Source organism: Stegodyphus dumicola, chromosome 1, assembly GCF_044657685.1.
Source record: "Stegodyphus dumicola isolate Sdum_Otavi_A_Nest chromosome 1, ASM4465768v1".
Taxonomy (NCBI): Eukaryota; Metazoa; Arthropoda; class Arachnida; order Araneae; family Eresidae; genus Stegodyphus; species Stegodyphus dumicola.
In genome coordinates, this window is record NC_140768.1 from 125,135,704 (window position 1) to 125,162,206 (window position 26,503).

At 31.0% G+C, this 26,503-nt stretch overlaps 1 protein-coding gene across 3 annotated transcripts in view; it reads right to left on the reverse strand.

Annotated features, from left to right (window-relative positions):
• The window catches only part of LOC118179889 (membralin-like), a 146,199-nt gene extending 120,948 nt beyond the window's left edge, over window positions 1-25,251 (reverse strand). Inside the window, exon 1 of one of the 3 annotated variants that reach the window (XM_085820109.1) lies at window positions 24,960-25,251. Coding sequence is in view for 2 of the 3 variants with exons in the window: in XM_085820107.1 (XP_085676233.1) it covers window positions 10,248-10,254 (7 nt within the window). In the remaining variant the exon portion in view is untranslated. Of the gene's footprint in view, window positions 1-10,247; window positions 10,644-24,959 lie in introns of those variants that run through there. The other 2 variants (XM_085820107.1, XM_085820122.1) reach the window with 2 other exon arrangements.
• Between the last annotated feature and the right edge of the window lie 1,252 nt (window positions 25,252-26,503).

The window sequence follows — 26,503 nt, forward strand, 5'->3', positions numbered from 1 at the left end:
GAGTTTTTATGTATTTTTGCCTTCTTGCGAAGTGAGAACTGAATTAATTGAATGAGAAATACTCAATCGTCTGTGAAAAACTGTTTCTTTTTTGCTTTCTTTGCTTAATTTCTTTTATACATCATTCTAGCTTTATTATGGTATTTGAACAGAACATGTGGCAACGATTAGATAATTCTATTCTTTAAATGATATAAATTTTGCGCATTATGAGTTATAATATGAATGAAATATATATGTAAACTGTTATATAATTATTGGATTATATAACAGTTAACTTAGTTTTCATTATATAATTATTATATAAGTTAACTGTTATATAATTATTAATACTGTTAAGTGAATCTAGTGCCAGAGTGTCACTATGGTAAACAAATACTAGAGTGAATTTTAAAGGATGCATTTATTCTATTGTGGTTTATGCCCTGTCGGCGAAGTAGATTTAATTCAATCCAATAAGTTTAAATGAAATGCAATAAAAAATGCGTATAATTTAACATTCCAATACAAGGAAGTCATATGGTGTACACATCAGATTTTTCTGAACAAGGAATCTGATTCTGAATGAGAAAAATCTTTTATCAGATAATGAAAATAATTCAGGATGCGGATACAGATATTTCTTTCGATAGTTTGGAAGAGCAAAATGCCGCATTGTGTGCCATTCCATGTTTATTACACACAAGAGTTTTTTGGTGAATAAATATATTGTTACTCTTTTTTTCTGACGTCAGTTGTTCACATTATTTTCTTCATGGATTCGTGCAGATTTGGAGTGAATAACAATAACACTCGATGAAGTATTGAAACACACTTTATTTAGCAATATTAACTGGAGTAGCTCCAAAATCACTTTTACAGTCGTCGAACTGTTATAAACACACTGACACATTCAGCGATACAGCCTTCACACTGTCAGGCATTAATGGTGGAGACAGCTTCACTGCAAAGCACCACAGTACATCTCCCGACTCTGCTCGGTCATTCTCGGAACTCCACGTACTCTCGAGACTCTCCATGCTACAACTTGCGATGCACTCGATGACACACAGAGCACAGCTCGCGACTCTTCGGTTCAGTCGTTCTTGGAGCTTAACACACTCTCTTGACAATGCACTAACCGCAATACAATAAGAGACTCTTCGATGCACTCGACGACCGACTCGGCGCTAGACTTCGAGACACTCGCTCAATGACTATCAGCTCGCTAGATAAGGCACACTCTAACTAACTGGGGACAAGCAGGGTTTATATAGCTTTCGGTTTGTGCTTGAGAACATTCTGGGCTAAACCAGTAAGAATTCGTTCCAGAAGGTTCTCCATCCGTCCATGGTATATTGCCCATTTTGTCACCAAATGGGCAATTCCTTGCCAAATGTGGCAACCCTGCATTCCCTTGCCATTTTTTGGCAAACCTAAAACTGCTTTGCGGGAAAGCCATCTTACTGCGCCTGGAGATTTCGTAAAAATATGTATATATTATGTACGATAAAAAATATATAAATCAAGAGTATAACAAATTAGTAATAGCCCCTTAATTCCTCATTTTAATTTAGATACTTTCCCTTCTTCCCAAAAATAGTAACAGGCCAATTTTCAAATTTTGTTCATATATGTTGTGCCAGAAAAAAAGAAAGAAAATTCAAGATAAATTAATATTTAAAATTTATTTTGAGCAATGCATTGCATAAAATGACTATAAATAAACTTTTACAATTTAAAATTTAAAAAAATCAACTGAAAACTTTTAGATAAAATTTAGCTAATCAATAAAAATAATTTGTCTCCCACTTTCTGTCAAATCTGTTACCTTGAGATTATTTTACCCCCAATCAGTTTGTAAAGCTGCCTAAAGGGGCAAGTAACTTAGCTTGACTAGTTATCTATGTCACTGAATATGTACTGCCATTTTTAGACAGATTTACAAACTAATTTTAGGTAAAATAATCTCAAGGTAACGGCCTCGACATGAAGTGGAAAACAAATTATTTTTCTATTGATTTGTTAAAGAAAAAAAATTCTGTAATTAATTTTTATCACGAATATAGCTCACCAATAGTTCATATTTAAAATAATTAAACTTCTTTATTTAAAAAAAATTAGGTTACAAAAAAAGAAAAAGAGATTGAATAACATAAAACTTGAAAGGGGAAGGCATTTTTGCCTACGATCAGGCATTTTAAGATTTATATCTAAAACATTTCAATTTATATTTTTATATTTTGAATTGTAGAAACATATTTATAGTCATCTTTATGCAATGCATGGCTCAAATTAAACTTTAAACATAATTTATCTTGAAATTTCTTTCTTTTTCTTTTTTTCTTAAGGGGAAGAACGCCTTCATGGAGTACTTTCTAATCATTATTTGAAATGAAATTTTACAATTTACTTTACTTTTGCTTTCAATTTAATTTCCACAGCATTTGGTATGTAAAATCATCAATAATAGTATAATAATGATAATAAAAATGGCATCGCACAGCTAAAAGTATATACTACTGCGTAAATTTCGATAAATTAATTACTGAAAATATTAAACATATCAATGGCAGCGTTGCCCTAATAGATTTGAGTTGCATTTCAACATCTGAAAGAACGTGAATTACATTGCTATTTTCACTACACAAACGAATGGAATACTTCAGAAAAGAATGCTCCCTCATTATTGCAATATTTCAATAATTTTTGAAAATTAAAAAATTTAATTAACACATTTTAATGGTAAAGATGCGATTTTCACTCATAAAATCCCTTTGTACATTATTCTCTTTCATTTCGGCATCACTGCGTAACTTTTCTAAGACATAAATAGCTTCTGTTAATATATGTTCCCATACATTATATTTATTTTTTATATTTTTGTCATTAATAAATTAATGATTAAGATAAAAAATTGATACTGCTTAATTTATAAGCAATGTAAAAACTGGAAATCTGAGGTCATTAATTTCTGAGACATAAATAGCTTTCTAACTAATTATGAAGAAACTTTATACTGGTTTCCTAAACAAGTATTTATGTGTACTACTTTTAGAATCCATGCGACAGAGTGCGAGTACTCATCTTCAAATATACGTTAGTGTCAATAAGCTCTAAATTATTAAACATTTCAAAGACCTTGAAACTTAAAAGGGAATCATCATATTTTGCTATAGTGGGTATTTAAAATCCTCATACCATAAGTATTTTGTGTTTAATTTTAATATTTCCATTTTGAAATACACAATCATTTTCAAAGCTCTTTGGATACATATCAATAAAATTTGTTTCTACCTGTTTATGATTTCATCGTAAACTTGTGAAGAATTTCCTAAAAATATTCGAATATCCATATTTTTAGTGTCAAAATATTTAATAAATATACTGAATGCATTATTAACTAAATGCATTTATAGTACAGAGGAAATGTAGAAAGATATTGCATGTATTATGTATCATTGGAATATGGCAATAATAATAGTACAATTTGACTGAAGGGAAAAAGAAAAAAAAAACAGATCTTTCAGCGTTTTAAAAGGGAAATGGACAATGGACATCTTTACAGTAAAGTCTTCGATGAAAGTTTTACTGTGACTCAACTTGGGAAGACACTGTAAATTTATAGTGGAGACATGGTCCCTTTCTTCGTTAAACAGCTGCATTGAAGGGTGATTTCAGGTCCCTTTCTTCTTTAAGCCACCGCATTGAAGTGTGAAATGCTACCCTCAAGTATACTTGTAAATTGGCTGATGACTCAGAACAGTAAACTGAACTTAAACTTGCTCTTATTCTAATGCCATTTCTCTAGTCTATGGCGAGAACAAACAGAAGTTTTTCTTTAAAATTAAATTTCAAAGTGATCTCAAGTATAATTCTTCATTATAAAGGTAAGTTATTGATTTGTAATACCTAAATTAATCATAAACTAAATTCTTATAATTTAAAATTAGCTAAAAATTCAATTCAGCTAAACTTTTAATCCATTTATCTGAAAAATCCAAAATTATCACCATTAACAATGCAAATGTCTACTAATATTAATTTAATTAAATATTTTTATGATAAATATGAAATATAAATATAATCTATGTTTCCATACATTAAGAAATATCATAACAGGCCAAAATTAAAAACAAAATTTTTTAAACACATCCTGCGCTATAGTGCAGGATCGATCAACCAATCAATCGGCTCGACAGTTGAAAATCAATCGACTTAAATGGAGTTCATCAACATCTAAAACGCATTTCTATTAATATGCAAGATACGAGAAACAAGTTTTAAGACATTATGAAAGAAGCTGAGTTTATTGCAAATAAATGGGGCATAGAAACTAAATATGGAAAATAAAACAGAAATAAAGAAACTAAAACACTGTCATTGTTAACAAATATGGAAATTATTAATAATGTTTCAAAAATACAGAAAACATATAAAGAAGACTTGCACTGGAAGTACAACTTTTATTATTTATAAATACTTTCGGAACAGAAATCCAAAATTTGAAATCCATTAAGGATTTAACTAAATTAGCAATGGTAAAATATTATGACATGACAAGCAGTTATTCGGGAGTGTGCAATTCTCTTATATTGTATTTATGATTACCTGTAACCACAGCCACGAGTGAGAGGACATTTTCAATACTGAAAATAATAAAAACATATTTAAGTAACAGTATGACACAAGATCGATTGTCAAACCTTTCACTATTGAGCGTTGAAGCTGAGATGGCTGAGAAAATGGACGTCCAAGTATTGATACATAATTTTGCGGAAATGAAGGTTAGGAGACGCAAATTTTAAAAGAAGGAATTTTTTCTTTATGATGAATTTCGGCCACCAATGTAATCATTACACTTATTGAGGGAGGAAAAAATTAGAGAAGAAGAGCAGTACGGACTGAGGAAAATTAAAAGGAAACAGTAAAAAACTTTTTCATTCATATTTTTTTATAAAAATCATGTATTCATGTAGTTTAGTTTTTCAAGAGGTTTTTTAAAAAGATGGAAAAAAACTTTACCATACATATTTTCTACAAAAATTGTATGTTCAAATAGTTTTCTTTTTGAAGTTTATGATAAATATGTTTTATATTTAACAAATGTATCATTTACATTATAAAAGTTCTTATTTATTACTTGTATATTATTGCATAAATCATGTTAAGCTGAGTAAATCACAGAGTATACACTAATGTAATAGCTTTTCTGTACGTTTATCAATTATCTTGTCTGTCAGTTTATAATATAACTAATTATTTATAAGTTTGCTAACTTAAACGAAAAAACTTAGATAGGTGCAGATTTTATATAAAAATTTAAAACATTAGTATGTAAAACTTCTTGGATTTTATAAAAAATCTCTGCAAATCTAGGCTTTCTTCCTTTTCTTAATGCTATACGTCAACATGTTCCTTTTTTTTTATATAGACTTATTCATTTATTATCAGTATGCATCTCAGTGAAAGGAGAGAAAAATCTGTCTCTCGCACTCACACAAAAAGTCTTAAGTAACTGAATTAAAATCATCTGACGTCAAATACCCAGACTAAAGCAAATTTTTATTTCACCAGTTGGTCAAGGAAAATTATTTTCCTTTTTATTCTTTCTTCATGTTACGTACCTTTCAACTGGTTCCCTAAGAATGTGCTTTTATTTTTTAACAATTAATCCACATGTGATAAAAATCATCATGAAAACATTGCCCCCTGGAATCCTTGATTTTTTTTTAAGCGCATTAAATTTATTGTGAAAGGGGCCCAGGAAATTTTTTTGCATAGGGGCCCAAGAGTTCTAGTTACGCCACTGGGCACATATTCTTCTTCAGACATCATTATGGCTGTGATAAGCACCTCAAAATGTTATCTAACTTGTCACATCTTTAAGCAAAAAATGAAGCGGAGAGATGACAGCACAGCGAGAGGAAGGCAGGAAAATACATGTGCAAAGTGATATTTATAGAGTTGGTTTCTTCATTTAATTTTTCATCTGTGATCAGATAAGAGCTGTTGCATTGCAGAATTAATAAAATGGCATGATGCGTATTAATTCTGAGCCGACATACTTTACTTTCATATGTTAGTTGTTTTAGGACAGGAAGGGAATGTAGTGCCAAATTAAAATGGGGAATTAAAAGGACTATTGTTAAATTAAAGTTACCAGTTTTCTTTCATAGTTTATATCTTGAATATATATGTGAGATGAAAAATATGTAAATCATAATTATAAGTTAAATTAAGAACAGTTCTTAACCCCCCTTTCTATTCTAAAAATCAAAAAATTGTAATGACTTTTCTGGACTGCGTCATTTCTAGATAACCTTGGGGTTAACAGAGGGAAAATGGTTCTCCATCACAAACAAGCTAATAGCATTCAAAGCCGATAGCTGATTGGTTGAAAACGAACAACATGCAATTTTTTTTTTAAAGGAAGGAAAAAATTGCAGGCTTTTCTTTCAATAGTAAACCAGGCAGAAAAATTGTCCGAAATAGCTGTCTGCATGAAACAAATGTATGTGTGATATGGGCCTTATACAAACCATGTGACATAGAAAGGTCTAGAAATGATGCATTCCCAAAAAGTTACGAGTTTTAGAATAGAGAGGAAATACCCAAATATGTAAATTAAAATTATAAATTATCAATAGCCTTTAATTCCCCTTCTATTCTAATAATAAAAAAATCGTTATAACATTTCTGTACTGCGCCATTTCTAGATCAATCCACCTTGCATAGTTTGCATAATGCCAATGAAATATCTAATACAGAACCTTAACTCAAAATTTCGAGTATTGAAACTTTTCTAACCTCAGCCAAAACCTTCCCTTGGTAAGCTTTCATACTGGATAATTGCACACTTTAGCTTCAGCTCTCCAGCACCCAAGATGCTACTTTGCTCCCTTTGCTTTGTCATGTTGCTAACTATGATATTATCTAAAATGTGATATAAGGGCTGTGTATTGCACCCATTATAATATGCAATGAAGAATATGTTTTGATAATTAGTTCATGTCCAGCAGTAACAATTATATTCGATTCCACCACATCAGTCTAGAAGTCTCTCTCCTTTGAGTGTCATCTTTCTAACTATTACAGTAAAATCTCTCAAAGTTGTAATGCAGACAGCCACCACCAATCCACTGCAACTTTCTCCAAATCATCTTATAACATATATATTCATTATATTTTTTATAATATTATATGCCTTAAAATTAATATGAGTTTTAATTTATATTATTATTAATTTATAATTTATTAAATTAATACGAGTTTAAATTAATTACCTAACATGTCTTGATAGGTTTAAAAAATTAGAAAATATAATGGCATATAACAAAGTATTATTTTCATTAAATTTAATGTTTGTTATAGTATTATGCAAAATTTTTATTACTGTGTTAAATATCAGAGTAAAATGGTAACTTTCTATAAAGATGTACGTAAATTTTTCCTTTCAAAAAGTTCTCTCTTTTTCTTCCTCAGAGATACTGACATTTAATAATGTATCGAGGAAGAAAACAAGTGTCATCTGTTTCCGCTGCGACCAACAGACATTGCATGCATTTGGGAAGTGGGAATTGCTTAATCTTGCAATCATCAAAAGATTAAGACTCTAAAACTGATAATTAATTATTTATTTATATAAAGGTACATCATTAAAAGGCATGAAAAGATAAAAAAATAAATATAAACTGAAAATACCCAAAAGTTATATAATTTATTAAAAAAATTAATACTAGTACAATTTTTTGTATAAAAAGTGCAATATGAAAAAGTAAACTGCAGGAACAAGAAAACACTATAAAAAATAAGAATACATAATTTTCTAAAAAGATACATAGTTATACATACACCACTTACAAAATTTAAAAGATTTTAGATGTTCACTTTCAAAGCACTGAAAATTTGAACGTACCAGCATGGCTCACAGAAATGCTGAACTGAGTTATATTTTATCTTGATATTATGATGCTGATTACATCAAAGGGTAATGTTCAACATAAGTCTTATTCAAAATGCATGGGTATGCTAAGTTATTGAATTTAGAAGTCATGAGCGAAATATCCCAAAATAAAAGCTGTTACTGAAAAACATTATTGATTTTTCCTCTTTCAAGCTAGTAGAACCAGGCTTTAGTTGAGTCAATAATTTACTATGGTATACAAGAAACAGGGTAATTTAAGAGTTAAGCAATTTCATGCCAAATATTAAAAAAATTGCATCAATACCTCAAACACAGCCAATTACACTAATTAAAATTTAACTTTTGTACCATTACAATTTGTGATTTAGTTTTCTGAAAATTTGCTTATTTTTGTAAAATAATAAAACATAAATATAATAAGCAATTTTTTCAAAACTTTTGTCCACATTTTTATTCTAATTATTATCTTTCAGCTATTTATGTAAGGGGGTCAATGAAGCATATCATTCTTTAAAAGTGGTCGATGCAAGAAAAAGGCTGGAAATTCCTGGTTTAAATGTATGTTTGTCTAGTATCCTCTGAAATGTTTGGCTGTTCCACCAGGGCCATCTTCATCTACAATCTCAACCAATAAACCATATTACACTTTAAAATAGTTGTTTATTGTTGTTTGACATAAAGCTATATTATATAGTAAGGAGGAAACCATAAAATAAATACAAGGGAGAAAATGCACTAGAATGATTTAATATGTGTTTTTAATCATTATTCATTAAAATATATAATTTTTTATTTTTTTAAAATTTATAATTTTTTTAAAATATATAATTTTTTATTTCAAAATACCTATTAGTGTAAAGCAGGAGTAAGTGCAATATAAAAAAATAAAATGCAAGAACAGAAACAAATACAATAAAAGAAATGCCAAAAACATAACACTAGAAAATAAGGCACAGGTTGAGTATTTTTAAACAAGGTGATTTACGGATTAAGTTAAGGAGTTTTCTGCCAGATGTTTAAAAAAATTACATTAAACATCCAATGCAGCTATCCATTCAAAATACCTATTAGTGTAAAGGAGTTCATAGAGCAATCAAAACAGACCCCTAGGGTGAATGAAGTTTTAAAGAGGTTAAAAAAGATTACCTATGGGTCGGTTGAAGAGTTGACAGGCGAATATGCACCAACAGTTGATGGGTATAATTAACCCTGAGTGGCATGATGCCTTCTATGGTTATGAGGGTTTTTTTGTCAGCTGATATATATTAGTTTATAATTTAAAATATTTTTCTTTTTCTTTCTGTATTGATGTAATTATCATCTTGGAATGGAAGTTTGTGAAAACAGAAACTAAAATAAGTAATTATATGAATTTAGCTAATAAATACTGTTTAAATATAGGGCTTCATGAGTAGATTAAAAAAACTATGCCACTCAGAGGGTTAAAATTCCATTGATAACAAAAAAATTAAATAATAAAATTTACAATTAATTGTTTATTGATATAAAACTGTACCAGGCAGTGAGGAAAAAATGATATAAAATAAATTTAAAAGAAAAATTCACTAAAATTATTTAAGATATTTTAAAAATCAGCAATATTTTCCCCCAAAATATACAAATGTTTTATGCAATAGTGCAGTATAAAAAACTAGAAACAGACAGAACATTTTTTAACAAGGCTATTTAAGAATTAAGCAAATTTATGCCAAATATATTAAAAAAAAAAAAGGAGGAAGACCGGATCAATATGTCCAACGCAGCCACTCCATTCATGAAAATCGAACTTTTGTGTTATCCGAATAAACAATTTTTTTCAAAACTTTTGTTTATATTCTCAGTTTCTTTTCTTGAAGTTATTCATGTGCAATTATTTATGATTATGTTGTGTTGCTATACTATATTACAAAGAAAAATATAAGGGGACAAAGATGACCATTCTTTTAAAATGGGCCAACGTAAGAAAAAGGGTCAGGAATGCTAAAATTCATTCCATAACTATCCAATGTTCTTTATATTACTATAACATAAAAATAACTTTTATGTTAAAAAATATTTAAATTACTTTCACTACATTTGGCAGTCTTAACCACTTCCCTTACAAATTTTTTGAAAAAACTTGCAAAAAATCATCACTTTTTTATTTTATTATTAAATACAACAAAACGAAACAAATCAAAATATGTAGGTTTCAAGTTAAATTTTTAATTTTTTGAAGGTGTAAAAGCATTTAGTTTTAATATTAGTTTACTATCCTGAGTTAGCTCGGGCAAACGAAAAAAAGTTAAATATTAGTCTTTGTATGATAGTTTTTGAAACAAGGGACAACACAAAGTGATACCTGACATTCTTCACTGGTATCTGGTGTCTTTTCTTACTGGCTTACTGCTGGAATCTCTTTCACGGGAGTACAGAGTACACTGTCTTGTTGGATTTGATTTTTTTTTCAGTTTTTTTCCCCAACCTCTTCATAATCACTATCTGAAAAATCATCACTTTCGTTATCTAGCATCATTGCCATTTTTTGTTTTTTTCAATCATGTAATCTTCTTTATACATTACTAATCCACAAGCCGACGTATACTATACAATAGGGAAACACATGAGCAGTCCCTCCAAAAGAACCGTGCAACCAACAAAATTTGGCAAACTGCCAATCAAAGCTGAATATTTCCTTTCATTTCCTCTAGGCCGAGTAAAACCGTGATAAAACAAATCGTACTAACAAATTCTGCTTCGTCCGAATTTTCACGGGATAATAATTAACTGCAATATATACGAACCCAACATAACTCGGGATAATCAGGCAAGCAGTTAATTACTTGCCCATTGGAAATGTCAGAACTACTCTTATATACACTCTCGTTTGGTAACAAACTCCTCACCAAATACTCCACGGTGCCACATACATCTAAATTTTTTGTCTACATTTCGAACTTTAAGCCTAAAATGTCTCCAAAAATGCGGTTTTTGCACATGCAAAAACCATGTTTTGAACACACAGTTTAAGCTAAAAATCTGAAACAAAAACAAAAAAATTAGATAGCAAAAATGTAAAGTTTCTAACCAAAAATATTTGACAAGAATTCATGTACACAGCGATAAAAAAAAATCACAGAATTGCACAATTTATGCAGTGAAGGAATCTACGAACTACACATATCTAGCTTAAATAAATTAACATAACAACAATAAATTTCAAAGATTCTGTTTAAACTTAAAAAAAAAACATCTACGAATTGCATAATCTAGGCATTGCGCACTAATCAACAAAATAAACTAAAATAAATTTCAAACAATTAAAATAAAACAACAATAACGACAGAAATTCACACTAAAAAACAATGAACATAACATTCTACAAAATAAGAACAAGAATAAAGTAAAATGCACTTACCATGAATGAATGCTTCTTCGAACAGCAGAAATACCAATTTCATATATCACCAAAACAATTTCACCAAAAATTTGTTAAAAGCATCTTCTCCCATTTCAGAACAATAATGGAAAAATATATAAACTACAAAATAAAATGAAAATCGCATTTCCAATTATAAGTAGGCAACGTAGCTTTAGCATGCTGCCACGTAATTTCTATGGCATTTATATGACAGCCAGACTCACTATCCACAAAACTGATACTATTTTTCACAAATAAATGTTCAAAACCTTCTCCTAAATTCTTGTAGAATTTCCAGCCACCTGAAAAAAATTTGCCAACACGTCATAAATCACACAAACCAACTAGCAAATCCAAGTTTCCACATAAAAAGGGTTGCTAGAGAACCAACATCGTCCCCAAAACTATCGCAGAATACGCAATCTCGCCAAAAACCAGCGCACAACACATATCGCCGCATTTGGCGACCTGAGGGCACATATAAGAGTAATACCAAAATGTCCATATGCTATAACAAAACTCTTAATTATAATCAATAAGTTTTATTTTTAATATTGATGATGGTGTACACGGGAGGAAACAGATTTTATTACTGACCTTTTCATTCGGGACACTTGTGTTCTAAAATAATAACTAGTGCAAAATATCATTCAGAACTTCAAATAAAATCCTACAATAGAAAAGGTAAAGGAAAATAAATGTGTGTGCCATGGCATAGTCAGCTTATCAATGTTATATACTTCTAAATATCTTCACTAAAAATTCTTTCTTCTTGGAGGTGTAAAAGGAGGTTCCAAATTTTGGGTTTATTTTTATTTTTTCGGCTCTTTTAGCATATATATTCAAAAAGTTTATGTGCACTTTAACACATAAAAAATACTAACTTGGTATCTGAAAACACTGGAAAATACCAAAATGTTTAATTTAATTAGTCTTTGTTTTGAATCTAAGGATAGTAATGATTTACAAAGCAATTTAAAATGGAATCCTATGTTTTGACTAAATTTAAAATAGAGCTAAGTTTGGACTTTTATTTTGGAAAACAGGTAAGATGACATTTTTATAAATTAGGTTAACTCTTTGAAATCCAGACCCTTTGCTAACCTGTATCCTCAAAATACCGAAGCGCCCAAAATACTTTTCCAGTTTCACAGCAATTTCCTCCCCTCCCCGTCCATCAATGCAGAAAATAGGTGTGAAGATTTCGAATGACATTCTTTGTACTTTCTAACGAAGATTCCATTAGCCTTTGACCCAGATTCTTTATGAACCTATTCTGAAGGTCAGACCAACAAGCCTTTCTGGCTTTGTTACAATCACGACAGATTTTGTTTACTTCAGTTATTTTTTATAGGAGGGACTAAATTTATAAAAAATAAATACAATCCTTAAATTTTTTAACTGCACTTTTATTGCTGTTTAAAATTTATGATAAAATAGCTCTGGTTTAAAAAGTAAATATTTTGTCATAATTAAGTACCGAAATATTCTTGGGTTTTTATAAAGGATATAAAAATGGGCCCTGCTAAGCAAAATACATATATTTATTATTATCATGTGTAATGTCAATACAAGCTAATTTCTGTTGGGAAAATCACTCCCATGCCTTCGCTAATCCTCTTGTACTTTGCCATATACAATAAGCTACTCTAACACCCCGTGATGAATATAATATTAATAAATAATTTTCTTTTTTTTAATTTCATTTTTACAGGAATTTCTCGTTTTTTCTTTTATTGAATGGAGGATTATGATTTCACTTCGTGTACTTTCTTTCTTTGCACGTTAAGTTGCTATTCTTTAGTTAAGCGGCAAAGCCGTATATATACGAATATTTATTGTGATATCCGTAAGAACGGATATATACATGCATATTAAAATATGTCAACAAAATTAAGGCAATATATCAAAAGAAAACAAATCCAGGTATGAAATACAGGAAGAGTTTTTGCATTAAAATCAAAAACATAATTTGTTCTCATAGTAGTTTTGGGAAATTTGTGCTTTCTTATCGAAAACCCTGGCCGCCCAGAGGGTTAATGTGATGCTCCAATTTCTTTTATTTCACTTTGTTTTTCCTTTGCAAAAAATAATAAGGGTCTTAGCATTTGTTGAATAGTTGCTTGATTCCATCTTTGTGAGGAATAAAACTTTTTTTTATGATTTTATTTATTGTATGAGTTTCAAAGTGCATTTATAAATGTCACTGTTTTTCCATGTTTTCATTAATTAGTTATATATGTACATTATTATTTCTGTATATGTTACAGGTAAATATGCATATGCATATTATCACTCATATAAATTTGTAGCTAGATATATGCATACATAAATGTGTCTATGTTTATATACATATTGCTGTTCATTCCACATTTATACGTTTTCATTATGATGCAATAACTTCTCACTTTTTTGAAATTGGATATTGTTCTGTAATTGGAACTGGATCAGAAATATATGAGTATATGCACATGTATATGTATATGCATATATGTGTCTATGTACATTCGTACTTACAGTATATACATGCATACATAAACAGACACACATCTATCCATCCATACATAAATACATTTCTGAATCCTGTCCTGATAAGAGAACTGTACCTGAAATTGTATGGCCCTGAAAAGTGCCTTTATTTGTATTTTAGTAACTGAAATTTGAAGCCTAAAAGCATGTTTTGCACAAGCACATTCTGCATGCATCACACTCCCAAGAACTTTCAATATACCTCTCCGAGTTTGTCTTTTTTTTCCTAATTCTTTACGTTGAACACAAATGCGTTTACGACCATTAATTTTTCGACGTTTGTGATCATGAAATGCACTAGGCAAAAATATGCCTGAGATTCATTCTCAAAACAAATTTTGCAATGTGGATTCTTCAATCACTTCTAATTTGAAGTCATATAGCTGCTTTGGTCACTTTAGGATTGGATAATTAGTGACTATGAATATGAACTATAAAAACGTTATTCACTGCTGTGTCTAAAAGGAACCAAAATATGTACGTCCACCATTTTGAGGATTTTCTAGAAGCTGAGTAAAATTTTCAATGCTGATCTACTAGACCAACACCTCCCATATTCTTATCATACTTGACAAATGCGGGTGGACATGGTACTACACATTTTTTGGAGCTTTTTCTTTTTGTAGTAAAACATGGCTCATTTTCACAGTTTGTGGAAATGATATGTATCAATTTTTTATCAAGCCAGGATGAATAAAGTAAATTCAGCAGGCTTTTGCATTGCATAACTACACAGTCGTATTGATATCCCAGCTTTGCTTGATGTTCTTGGGCATGTTTTTCCAATTTGTCATCACAATTTCACATGATAATTGTCCAGATTTATATAACTCAGACATTAAGTATACGCTGGTCAAAAATTTGTCAAAATATATTTCATGGCATTTGTTTTTAAGTGCTTTGCTTAAGTGCATAGCTAAGTCATATCCTAAACCCTTTTCTGTCCTTGGTACCTGATTTTTGTTTTACCACAATAAAGTTGTAAGTATATCCTAAGCGAGATGTGCAGAGCATCTATATCTTTAATCCACGCTTAGTTGGTTTCATAAGCATATATTGCACGATTCCTAATCTACCTTTAAATTTAATTAGCGTTTCGTCAATTGATACTTCAGCGTAAGGCACAAAATGTTGCTGAAATTTATTTCTGAAATATGAAATGATGGGCTCTAATTTTTGTGCATATGTAAAGTTCTCTCATCATTTTCTTCACCATTTCATTTCCAAGCATCGCGTTATTTGACCAATAATCACTTATTCTTGGTAATTTTACAACACTCACTATAAGGACTGTAATGAATGTCCATATTTTTTATGGATGAAATTTTTTTCCATTGACGATCAACAGTGCCACGCTTTCTTGCACAGAATTCAGCATATTTATTTGTATGTGTGAGAATTCACAAATTTCATTTGTAAGAAACAACTTTACATATTGTAAAGGTGAAGCACCAACAGATAAATTATGAAGTGTTCCCGAAAAGCTATTAAATGGGGACAAAATTACATCATTGTTAACATTGGTAAACCAGGTTTTTACTGGATTTTCGTTACAATTTTCTGAAACATCTGCTTCCAGATTTGCTCTATGCTTAGCTTCATCTTCTGCTATAAATGATTCTTCTTCATTATCATTTATTTCATTTTTTTATTTATTTCCCATCGCCATCTTCTGATTCCAAATCTGACTCATCATTAAAAAGAATAGCCTCAATTTCTTGTTAAAACTTTGCAATAAATGCGAATTTTGATTAAAGCTTAAAAGCACACTGTACCAAAAAAAAAAAGAATCAACAGCAAAATGTCACAAGCAACCAAAAGATAAGAAACCTCTTAGGATAAGCTGTCTGCAGTAAACTGATAAAATGCATTTGAGGAAACTGCACCTGCTACTACATACCTTAGGGGAAGGGGGGAAAAAAGACTGCAATCTCGGCCGTTTTCGGGCGGTTGTGGTTTTCTCAATGTAGGGCCATGTGGGGCGGTTTAGTCGTGAAGGAGTTAATACATCTCAGCCAAAAAGAGAAGTATATTTTTAAAAAATGTGTGTCACATAGGCACACTTCAACGATTAAAATTTACAGTTACAGTAACATTTTTAGTAATCAAAACAATCTGAGGAACATCATTGGGCACTTTAAATAAAAAAAATCTCTGTGGGTGCTCGATGTCAGTATTAACACATAAAAACATTATCTATAATATAATTAGGGATCAAATACATAGATTGAATGTTAGACAAGACACAATCATGTTGGTTGATCATTTTAATTTAAAGCATTTTTCAGGTCTTTCATAATAACAAACATAAATAATAATTTAAAGAAATTATTCATTGCCAAGCGGCAACAATGTCTGTTTATGTCAAATACAATTTTATCAGAAATGGAAATGATAAAGAAACTGTATAGCATATATGAATTCTAATGAACAATTTAGATTTTTAACTGTCAAGTCATTTTGATGATTTGGCTGCATAAATTGTCAATTTTTTTATTTCAAAAATGAAATGTTTGCCTCGCAATCAAAAAACCAAAAAAATGCTGCGCACTTTGAACTTTACCCTCTGTTCTTTGAAACCTTCAGTAAAGTGCTGCCATCTGATGAATTGAAGACGAAATAAACTTCTCACGATATATATTCAGGTATAACAATACGATGCACTCAAAAAAAATTAGCCCGAGTAATATTTGGGCATGACATTTTGGAATACCAGTGCTGTGCCCGAGATTATTTCGGGCATGACAGTTAAAAGGTTAATTGCTGTTTTCAATTAACTGTTTATAGCTTTTATAGCAATTAACAATATGATACATCTATAGTACATATTATTAACCTGGCGTATAATGCTTGATCTTCTCCCTGAGGTTTCATGTGATTATTGCCCCAATTAACAATTATTTTATATTTCCTTTTAAACAATATACAATATACAGTGGTTCACACTTGTTTTTGGACATCTGTATTTTTTTTAAAGTTTATTTGGATAGGTTTTGTAAATACTGAAACACAGAATTAAAACTCTTTTTTAAATATATATATATATATATACAGGTAGCCCTCCTACAACACGGTAGTGCTATAACACGAATCATAAATCGGGTTAGAGTTGACTTTAGGGTACCCATTGTATTTTCGCGAAATTGTTGTTTCATTTATTGGCAAGTTGTTGTCTCATTTATGGCAATCTGAGAAATTGAATGCTATGGAAACCCTATTCTGACGTAATTGGTTGCGGTGAATTTGAATCATGGGAAAAAATTTGGAAAGTGTGTGTCGGATTTTGGGTTAGGGCTTGTGTGTGATGGATTAGTACGTTGTTATTTTGTGGTTTACACGGTAAATTGGCTGAATGTGGTAAGATTAATTTTAAGTTTCTGTAGGATTTGGAACGAAAGGGGAAAAAGCATTAATTGACTGGTGTGTAAATGAAGGTTTACTAAGTAGCCATTATTAAGTGTCCTGTTTGGAGGAAGGAAATGCGTATGGTTGAACATCGGATATTTTGTACTCTTATTTTTATGAATTTATGTGGCAACACCAATATACAGATTCTAGATCAGATAATTTTGAGAAGTGTTTGTATGCTGTTAAGAAATTGTGTTTGACTGAAAACGTGTCAACTCGTAAATAAGGTAAGTGGATATTTTCTTCGTGTAGTGCTAAGATGAATTTCCTTTCTTATATTTACGTCAAAAGTCGTTAATTCAGACACTCATAATCCGGAATGATCTATAATCCGGAACTCAAAGCTACAAACTTTCTGCGCATGCGTCGCGTTGAAGCATGCACGTAAGACCTTTACGGCTGCAAGTATGTGTGTGCGCATGCGCATAATACATTTACGCATGCACATTTAATGTATAACGGATGGTATAAGCTAAAATTACCTAATTCAGTTAATGTTGCAGATTGCGTTGTTCCTTAATCTTCGAATTGGATCCGGCTTATTATTTTTTGCAGAATGTTAGAGCAATTTTATAAAAGTAAGCTTGAACTTTCGATTATGTCAAATAAAACTTCCGATATATATTTACTAATATGTAAAGGATCTACAAAGCGAAAGTATGTTTCGCAGTCCATTAAACAAAAAGTGGAATTGCTGCAAAAAATGGATAAAGGCATAATCCTTTGTTTATCTAACCATTCCGTAATCTGTTTATCAATTACACGCTGCTGTGCGGGGGGGGGGGGACGCCGCGGCGCGCAATGAATCGGAAGTTGATCTGTCAGAACTACCCTTATCTTCAGGGCAGATGTTTTCATTTTATTTGGCTTATAATTCCTTACTAAATGTAGTATTTCATCTCGATGTACTCCGTCTTTGATATGATTTAAATCAAATTCCTCGTCATTATAATTCGCTTCCAATAGTGAAGAAAGTGACACAGAGGTTATTGAAAACGAAAAAATTTCGACTGACAAATTAGTCGGTATTCTCGACACAGCAATTATAGGACTTCAACAGCGGAACTTTGTAACTGAACAAGAAATTATGTCTGTTTATAGAATTAAAGAGAAAGTATTATCACATAAAATGAAGCAACTTAAACAACTTACATTGAAAGAAATGTTTAATAAAGTAAACAAATAAATATTAAGCTTTTTTTTTTTGTAAATTTTGATACCCTTTAGATCATAATGGTTCTTTATTTCATAAATTACAGTTTCATATTTTTAATTTTATAATTTCTGCATGCCATCTTACCAGATTTAAACTGATGATCTATAATCCAGAAAAATCGATAATCCAGAATCGCTGAAGTCCCGACGAGTCCGGATTAACGACTTTTGACTGTATTCCATTGTTTGATTTAAAATGTAGTTTATTCAGATTATATATTTTTTGTTGGTTTCTCTTTTGACATTTTAAGTGAATATAGTTTGATGTGTACATGGACAAAGTCAAGGGAGTGTGCAAAGCCTAGTTTGTGAAATTCTCTGATTTTTGCTAAGTGAAAATAGGTCGATGTGTGCATGGATACAGAGTTTGTGCAATTCTTTGTCTTGTTATTTTGGCTTTATGTAGCGGTCATTTTTGCCCTAAAAATCTCCACTACGCAAGCCAAAATAAAAAGTCAAAGAATTGCACAAACTCGGTATCCATGTACCGCCAAAAATCATCAAGTTTCGCCAAGGGGTACCCTAAAATATACTTTTACCCATAAATTGTGAGAACCCTCTTGCAACACGGTATTCTATAACACGGATTTGCTCTAACACAATAAAAAAATTGCCCAAGCAATCCCAAGAAATTTAACGAACTCCGCACGAAGTTTTTCCATATTGAGTAAAGCATCAATATAAGAAGACAGCTGAAATTTAGGCTATATTCACAGGGTCTAAAAAAAAAGGCTTTGACCCAAATATCGGTCAGACAAATTATGCCCCCTCACCCCTCAAGGTGCGGCGATAGTCACTGTCCACTGAGGCAAACATGCAGCTTGCGTGTGATGCGTACCTACGTAAATACGCTATCCTGGAATAAAAGAGATGTTGATTTTTGATCGCATGTTTGTTTCTATCAGTTTCTTGTGAAGCTAGAACAAAGGTTATGGATGATATCACATGACAAGCATACAGTAGATGTAAAAGTAACAAGAGTCGTAGCATGTGGAAAGTAGTAGAGTTTCACATTTGAAATAGCAATTGAAGGGGGTGGAAGTAACATTTGTTTCCAGTCTTTTTAAGTAAACCTTTCCAAACTTTTCAGTCTTTTAAAGGTTAATAGATAAGAATCCTTGTTTTGTAAGTTCTAACTGTTGTCTTCCAAGATCCGGTTCTGATAAGAACAAAAATCCTCAGAAAGACAAGCCACATGATGGAGACAGACTTTTAAATTTTTAACCGGTAACGAGTGAAAATCATTTCCTTCAATAACCATCAAAGTTATAGCACAACAGAAACAATAATCATTCACAAAATACTAAAGCCATCAGATAAGAATGAAAGAATCTCACTATCGCAGAAGATGAACGACATGAGGTCCCAAAAGAGCTCCAAAACGCACAACTTGAATGTTCGCCTTTCAAAATTCGAATCTCATCTACATGGCCTGAAATCAAGCATCTCAAGCCGCTGGTCGTCCTTCTATGTGGAGCCACGGTGTGTTAAAGGATAACTTTTTTGCATCAAGTTTCAGTCCCAAAATATGTCTGATAAAGATAAAATACAACGCTTAAGAGAAAATGTATTTCTTTAGAAGTAAAGATGCAAATCTTGGATCGTCTTTTAAAAGGAGAAAAAGCATCTCAAATTGGAAAACGTCTTAATTTAAACAAAGCAACAGTCTGCACTATTGAGAAAAATGAAAAGAAATAAGAAGTACAGTTGGTGCAGGATCTTCGACATCTGCAAAATGTGCAGCTCGCCCGCAGGTGCCAGTAATTGAGAAGATGGAAAATAGAATAAATGATAACTCAGCATTTGGATTGATGATAGTTGTCAATAAAGAATTCCGTTGGATGATAACATCATGAAATAAAAAGCACTCAAAATTTAGAAGCACCTTAAAGAACATGGAGAATCCTCTGTCAATGCAGATTTTGTGGCAAGTAAAGGTTGGTTCAAAAATTTCAAAAAGCGTTTTGCCATTCTAAGCATAAAAGGTCAAGGAGAATCTGCATCAGCTGATAATGAAGCTGCTAAAACGTTTCCTGAAAAAATTCAAAAAATTATAGAAGAGCAGGGATATACAGCAAATTTTCAATATTGACGAAACTGGGCTGTGGTGGAAAAAAATGCCCAGTAGAATCTTTATATTGAAAAAACAAAAAACTGCACCCGGAATTAAGGTGACTAAATATTGTCTAACTCTACTTTTGTGCACTAACACATCGAGGGAATTTTGTGACAAAACCTTTATTAGTTTACAGATCTTTAATTCCTCGTGCACTTAAATGTGTACATACAAACACCTTACCTTACATTGGAAAGCAATTCCAAGAGCTTGGGTAACTGGAAATTTATTTAGAGATTAGTTTTTAAATTGTTTTGTGCCAGACATCGAACATTATCTAAGAGAGAAAATTTGAGCTTCAAGGCACTATTAGATAATGCTTCATGTCACCCACAAGATCTGAATCATCCCAACGTCAAAATACTGTTCCTACCACCTAACACTAATTTGTTACTCCATAGGATCAAGGTATTTTTAGACGTAACATTCAAAATCAATTAATGTAATGGAAGAAATTTTCAATCTAGCACTGTATCGACATCATATCATTGTCGCCGATAGAATTGAATACATCAAGGTTACATGTGTGTTGGAAGAAGATATGGACCTCTTCAGTTGAAACAGGAAACGTGCGTGAATCGTCAGAAAATGAAATTGGTGGCACATTAGAACTTCGTAAGTCAATCGGAGATGAAGGTTTTCTGGATATGGCTATTGAGGACGTTCAAGGTTTATTAGTTGAAGAAGAAATTTACGATGCAGGTTTGATGGAAATGTCATCCAAAGCTGTAAATCAAATCGATTCTGAGAACACTAGCAGTGATGAAGCTTGTGCAATTAATAATTTAATTGCAAAAAATTTAAAGAAGGCCTAAGCTTAACTGAAAATCTCGAGTCATTTTTCTTGAATGCAGACCCTTCCACTGAAAGAAGCGGAAAATTCAAAAAGGGAGCTGCAAAACTATCTAGCTCCATATCTAGAAATTTACAATGACCTGGTAAGAACTAGTAAGCAAAGTGAAATTACATATTTTTTAAAGAGGGAAGAAGGTGACAGAACTTTAAATGAAAGAAAAAAATCTGAAAATGAAAGCAATCTCATTCCACCGAAAAAAACATTCTCAGTTGATTATACTGAGCCATGACGGCAAAGAAAGTAATTAAATTAAAGTTGTGTTAAATTAAAATAATATTTTTTATTTTGTGTTGTACATACATTTATATTTTTTATAAAAATTAAAGTTATTTATGTAGAATTAAAAAAATACTTGGTTTTAATAAGATTTCGGAACGTAACCCCCTTTTTTGTACTGGCTCTGGGTCTCGTACAAGACGGTTTCAGACAACACAGCATTCTCTAGGAACCTATCTACCGTGTTATAGGAGGGTCACTTGTACATTCTATATTTTAAGACTTGCTTATTGCAAAACATTCTTTACGATAAAATGATTTATTCTGGCAGTGTTAATCAGTAATTTGGACACTCAAAGCTTTGTTGAGACCTTCTGAAAACATCTGGAACATTTTGGAAAACTTTTAGAATGATTGCCCTTTTTCTTTTTTCTTTTTTTTTTCCAGTTTTAATAAAAAAATATTGCAAGAACTATCAGTACTTTTCCATTTCGCCAGCGCAAATCTCGCCAAGCAGACTTTGTTGGCAACAACATGCAGTATACGTATAAAAAAAGTTAACAAATGTTAGTTCTAAGAAATTTTTATTTTGAAAACATAAACATTTTAAGGTTAATCTTCGGATTATGGTAACTTGGCGATTTTTTGGGGAAAATTTGGCGACCAACCCTGCTACAGCAACCTGCTAGTTTTTTTTTTTTTTTTTTTTTTTTGGACGCCATTTTGTTTTCACGAAGTAAAGCCTTTTTTTTTTTTACTCAACATTTTTTTCCAACAATCTGCTAGCCGAATTACGCTTATACTAGAACTTTTATGGAACAAAAGTGCTTAATCATGACGAAGATTAGGTGCGAAATTGGGAGAAAGTGCAGAATCGCCCATTGCTTGCCACGTTTTTAAGAATTGCACATACAACACCGTATCCATGTACACGTCGACCTATTTTCACTTAAAAAAACATCCCAGAATTGTACAAAAATCGCATTGCGCACACTCTTGACTTTATCCATGTACACTGGTAAAGTCCTAGCTAGTAATCTTTATCGCCTTACCAAAATGTCGCCAAACTACCTGTTACCATATTCTAAAGATTAGCCCATTTTAATATGGTTTATAATTTTGTAAAAAGCCAATTAAGACAATACATTTGTAAAAAGACATTAATTTAAGAATTTACTATGCTATTATGGCTCAACATCCTGATTCGCCGGTTCGTATCGCGTGACCTCAAGTGATCTCATCTCGCGTAAACTACGCTACAAAAATATAATTCTCTCAGTAATTATATCTACATTAATTTCAAGTTAAATCTTAATTTGGAATACAAGTATTTCAATTCGTACGAATAGCTTACTCAGAAATTATGTAAAACTGTAGTGCTTTACTTCGCTAGTGCATTCTCATTATTTTTTTTTACCCTTGATTTTGCCTTTTCTATATTTTTGCCTTTGGGTGAGTGGTGTTATTGCATCCTAATTAATTTAATTACCACGAATGTGTAATGTATATACGAGCCAGTTTCCCTTAGAAAGTCCTCCTCGAAGGCACCCCACGAGTGCTTTGCCGTAATCTAATAAACCAAACCAAACTTAATTACCACGAATGATCTTAGAGCATAAAATTGAATTAAAAATTGAATTATCTTTGTCAATATTCTATGTAATTGTATGCCAATATTGAAAGAAACAATCAATCTGGTAAGAAATTGCTGCGACTTGTTTTGAAAATGAGGCGTAAAAAGTTACCAGCGAAGATATTTCGTTTGGCATAAGTTGTACCATTATTGGCGACTTTATTGTTTGCGCCGGCAAAACGGAAAAATACCGACTTATCTTCTACATTTGGAAATGATTACCTGTTAAAGAAAATATATCCGCAGTTTAATAGGAAAGGAAACATGGCAAGATACAACAAGTTCTGTTTGAAATTTAACAATTCACTATTTTAAATATGACACAAGTATTCAAAATTTAAAAAAAAAAAAATCCTTAATGCAATCACTCAACTGATGAATTAAAATGATGGAAACTGCATGGACCTCTTCTATATGCACTGAAGGCTGGACCACATTCTAAGCTAACACAAAAGAATCATAGATTTATGCTTAAAAAAGTAAGCAAAACCCTAAAATTTGCACTGTAACACTTACAGGGGATTTAAATGGAGGATTTGCAATACAAACACATCCTGAAACTGTTACAAGAGTTATTAGTTCAAGTGGATCAATGGGCAATCAGTAAGAAGGAAATTTTCTGTTGAAAAGAAAAGGAAAGGAAAACACATCGGATGTTTTAAAAATACATGGTAAGCAAAGATTTATCATATTCAAAATGGTGGAAGCATAATGGTTTGGGGGTATTTTGTTGTCTCTAGGATGGAAAATTCAGTTTTAATAGAAAATAATATGGATCAGAACAATAATACATAAATATTCTTAATGAAAACTGGACAGCATCAGCAGAAAACCTGGAATACAACATAGAAAATGAATATATTTTCTAGCAGGATAACAATTCTAAACACAGAGCCCTAAATTTTCGCTTGAGATTTCTTTAAAACTGTCCTAGTTTCAAAACTTTTCTTCACACTCAAATCCTATCAAAAATATATAGAACGAGTTGGAGAAAAGAAAAGTAAACATACCTTCAAAAACTCTATTCAAAGCAATTCTTATGGAGGAATGGAACAAAATGGGGCACTTACTCAAAAAATTAGTTAAAAACTACTAAAAGTTAATTTTCAGAACTTTTAATATAAACTATTTTCTTGGCAAAAATGTTTTAAATAACTTTTTGAAAATTAGTGAATTTTAAAATAGATGATTTAGTATTATACGTCAAAGAAAAACAAATTCATTTCGCTAATATTTAGTAACTCATATTTGCAAATAAAACTGAAACACTCACGCGACTAAATTACAAATGCGAGCCATTGTAGTAACAATTATTAAACTAATATTAGCTTAGGAATTGCTAAAAGAAGAAAGAAAATAACGTTATGATAATTTCTCTTTTATTAATAAAACATAACGCAAATTTCATCGAATGCGGTGTTTTATTGGTGTACAATTTAATTTTGTATTCGAAAACTTAATAATAAACATATAATACACTGCTCATGAATTACCATTTAGCATTTTAAAATTTGAATTATATTTATACTTAGAAATTATTTTTGCATTTCATTAGCATACTCATTCATCATCAAGAATAATAGATCGGAACTTTATTAAATTTGTGAAAAAAATACATTCTGAAAGTAGCTGACGATATTTAAAACGAATGCAAATAGCAAATGGATATATAAAACTTACCTTTCCGTTTCAAGGTCCATTATAAGCAATTTTCAGAAGAACCGTGAAACATATGTAGGTGAAGGTTACATAACGATACCATGCGTTCAATTTCAAAAAAGAAAACAAAATTTACATTGATATAATGCACACGGAACTCAGGAAAAATTTTAGTACGTTAGGAATAAAAAATAAAACTACGTTAAACCGTTCAAAATATCTCGGGGGAAAACTCTTGATTTGATAGATAAATTATGCCATGTTTGTTTACTTCTTCTTGTGGTTTCGAACTTGTAGTACTTAAAATTTTAAGTTGAGAGAAAACAAATATTTACTTGCCTTTTTTTTTTTTTTTTCCCTCTAAGATGAGGCTTATTCGTTAGACTTGAGATTTCTCTTTAATTATTATTTAAAAAAATAAATTGTCTAATATACTTAATAAATGATTTGTAATGTATGTGAAGTCATTTTTTTCATTTAATAACATAATAAAGCGTAATTAGATGAAGAAACTGAAAGCATTCCGGCAGAGGGTAAATAAAAAGAGGCAATCGTAAGGCATGTTTCCATAACATTGTTTTTAATTTTTGCTGGGGGTCTAGTATGGACTAGTCCGTCACAATTATGTACAGACACACGCCAAAGGTGTACGGAAAAGTTTACCGTGACGTCACGGGCTTCTGGATGGGTTACAATATTTGGCTTTTTATCATGTTTCGCGGTGAATTATGGCAAAGATTAACAATTTATCGTGCGATGTAAACAAACATCGAAGATTTCTTGTTAGGGTGCAAACGTTGTTGTAGTCAAAGAATATCTTAGATATTCGTTGTTGTAGTGTTCGCTTATTAATAAATTTCTTCTGGTGATAATTCAGTTAAAATCACTGACAAAAGTTTGATAGGACATGTGAGAACTTCCATTGCAGTGTTCTTTGAATTAACATTTATTTCCTGCTAAACGTATTATAAATAAAAGAACAAAACAATTTCAATTTTTAATATCTCTGTTAGCACTTCATATAATTTTTTTAGTGGTATGAATAAATTTTGTGCATATTGATTTAAAACTATTATCATCAGGGATACAAAACTGAGTTTTTTTTTCCTCTTACGAAAGCACTGAAACTGTTTAATTATAAAAATACTATTTTAATACTGAATTTTGAACGCATTTTTTCTGTTGATAATTTAGTTAATCGTAAAATGACTGTGCTTTCGCATAATTTAACATCATTTGTGAAGTGAATGACACTAAATTTCAGATGTGATGATTTTTTAAATTGTTTCTGCCTCTGAAATAAAAATTTATTCTAATGTTTTGCGAGTTTTTAAGTGTATCAAAATGTCAATGTTCCATCGGCACTTGTGCAGAAACATGGGAAATTGACTCATCGTTTGTTGTAATTATTATGTCATTTAATGTGAGCAAAATGTTGCAATGTATTTGATTTTTTTCTTGATGAATTTGAAATTATGAAAAAATAACGTATGGTGTAGATGATGACAGAAATTTTTAATGAATGAATTTAGAAACTGTAAGATGAAAAGAATTTTACCTTTGAT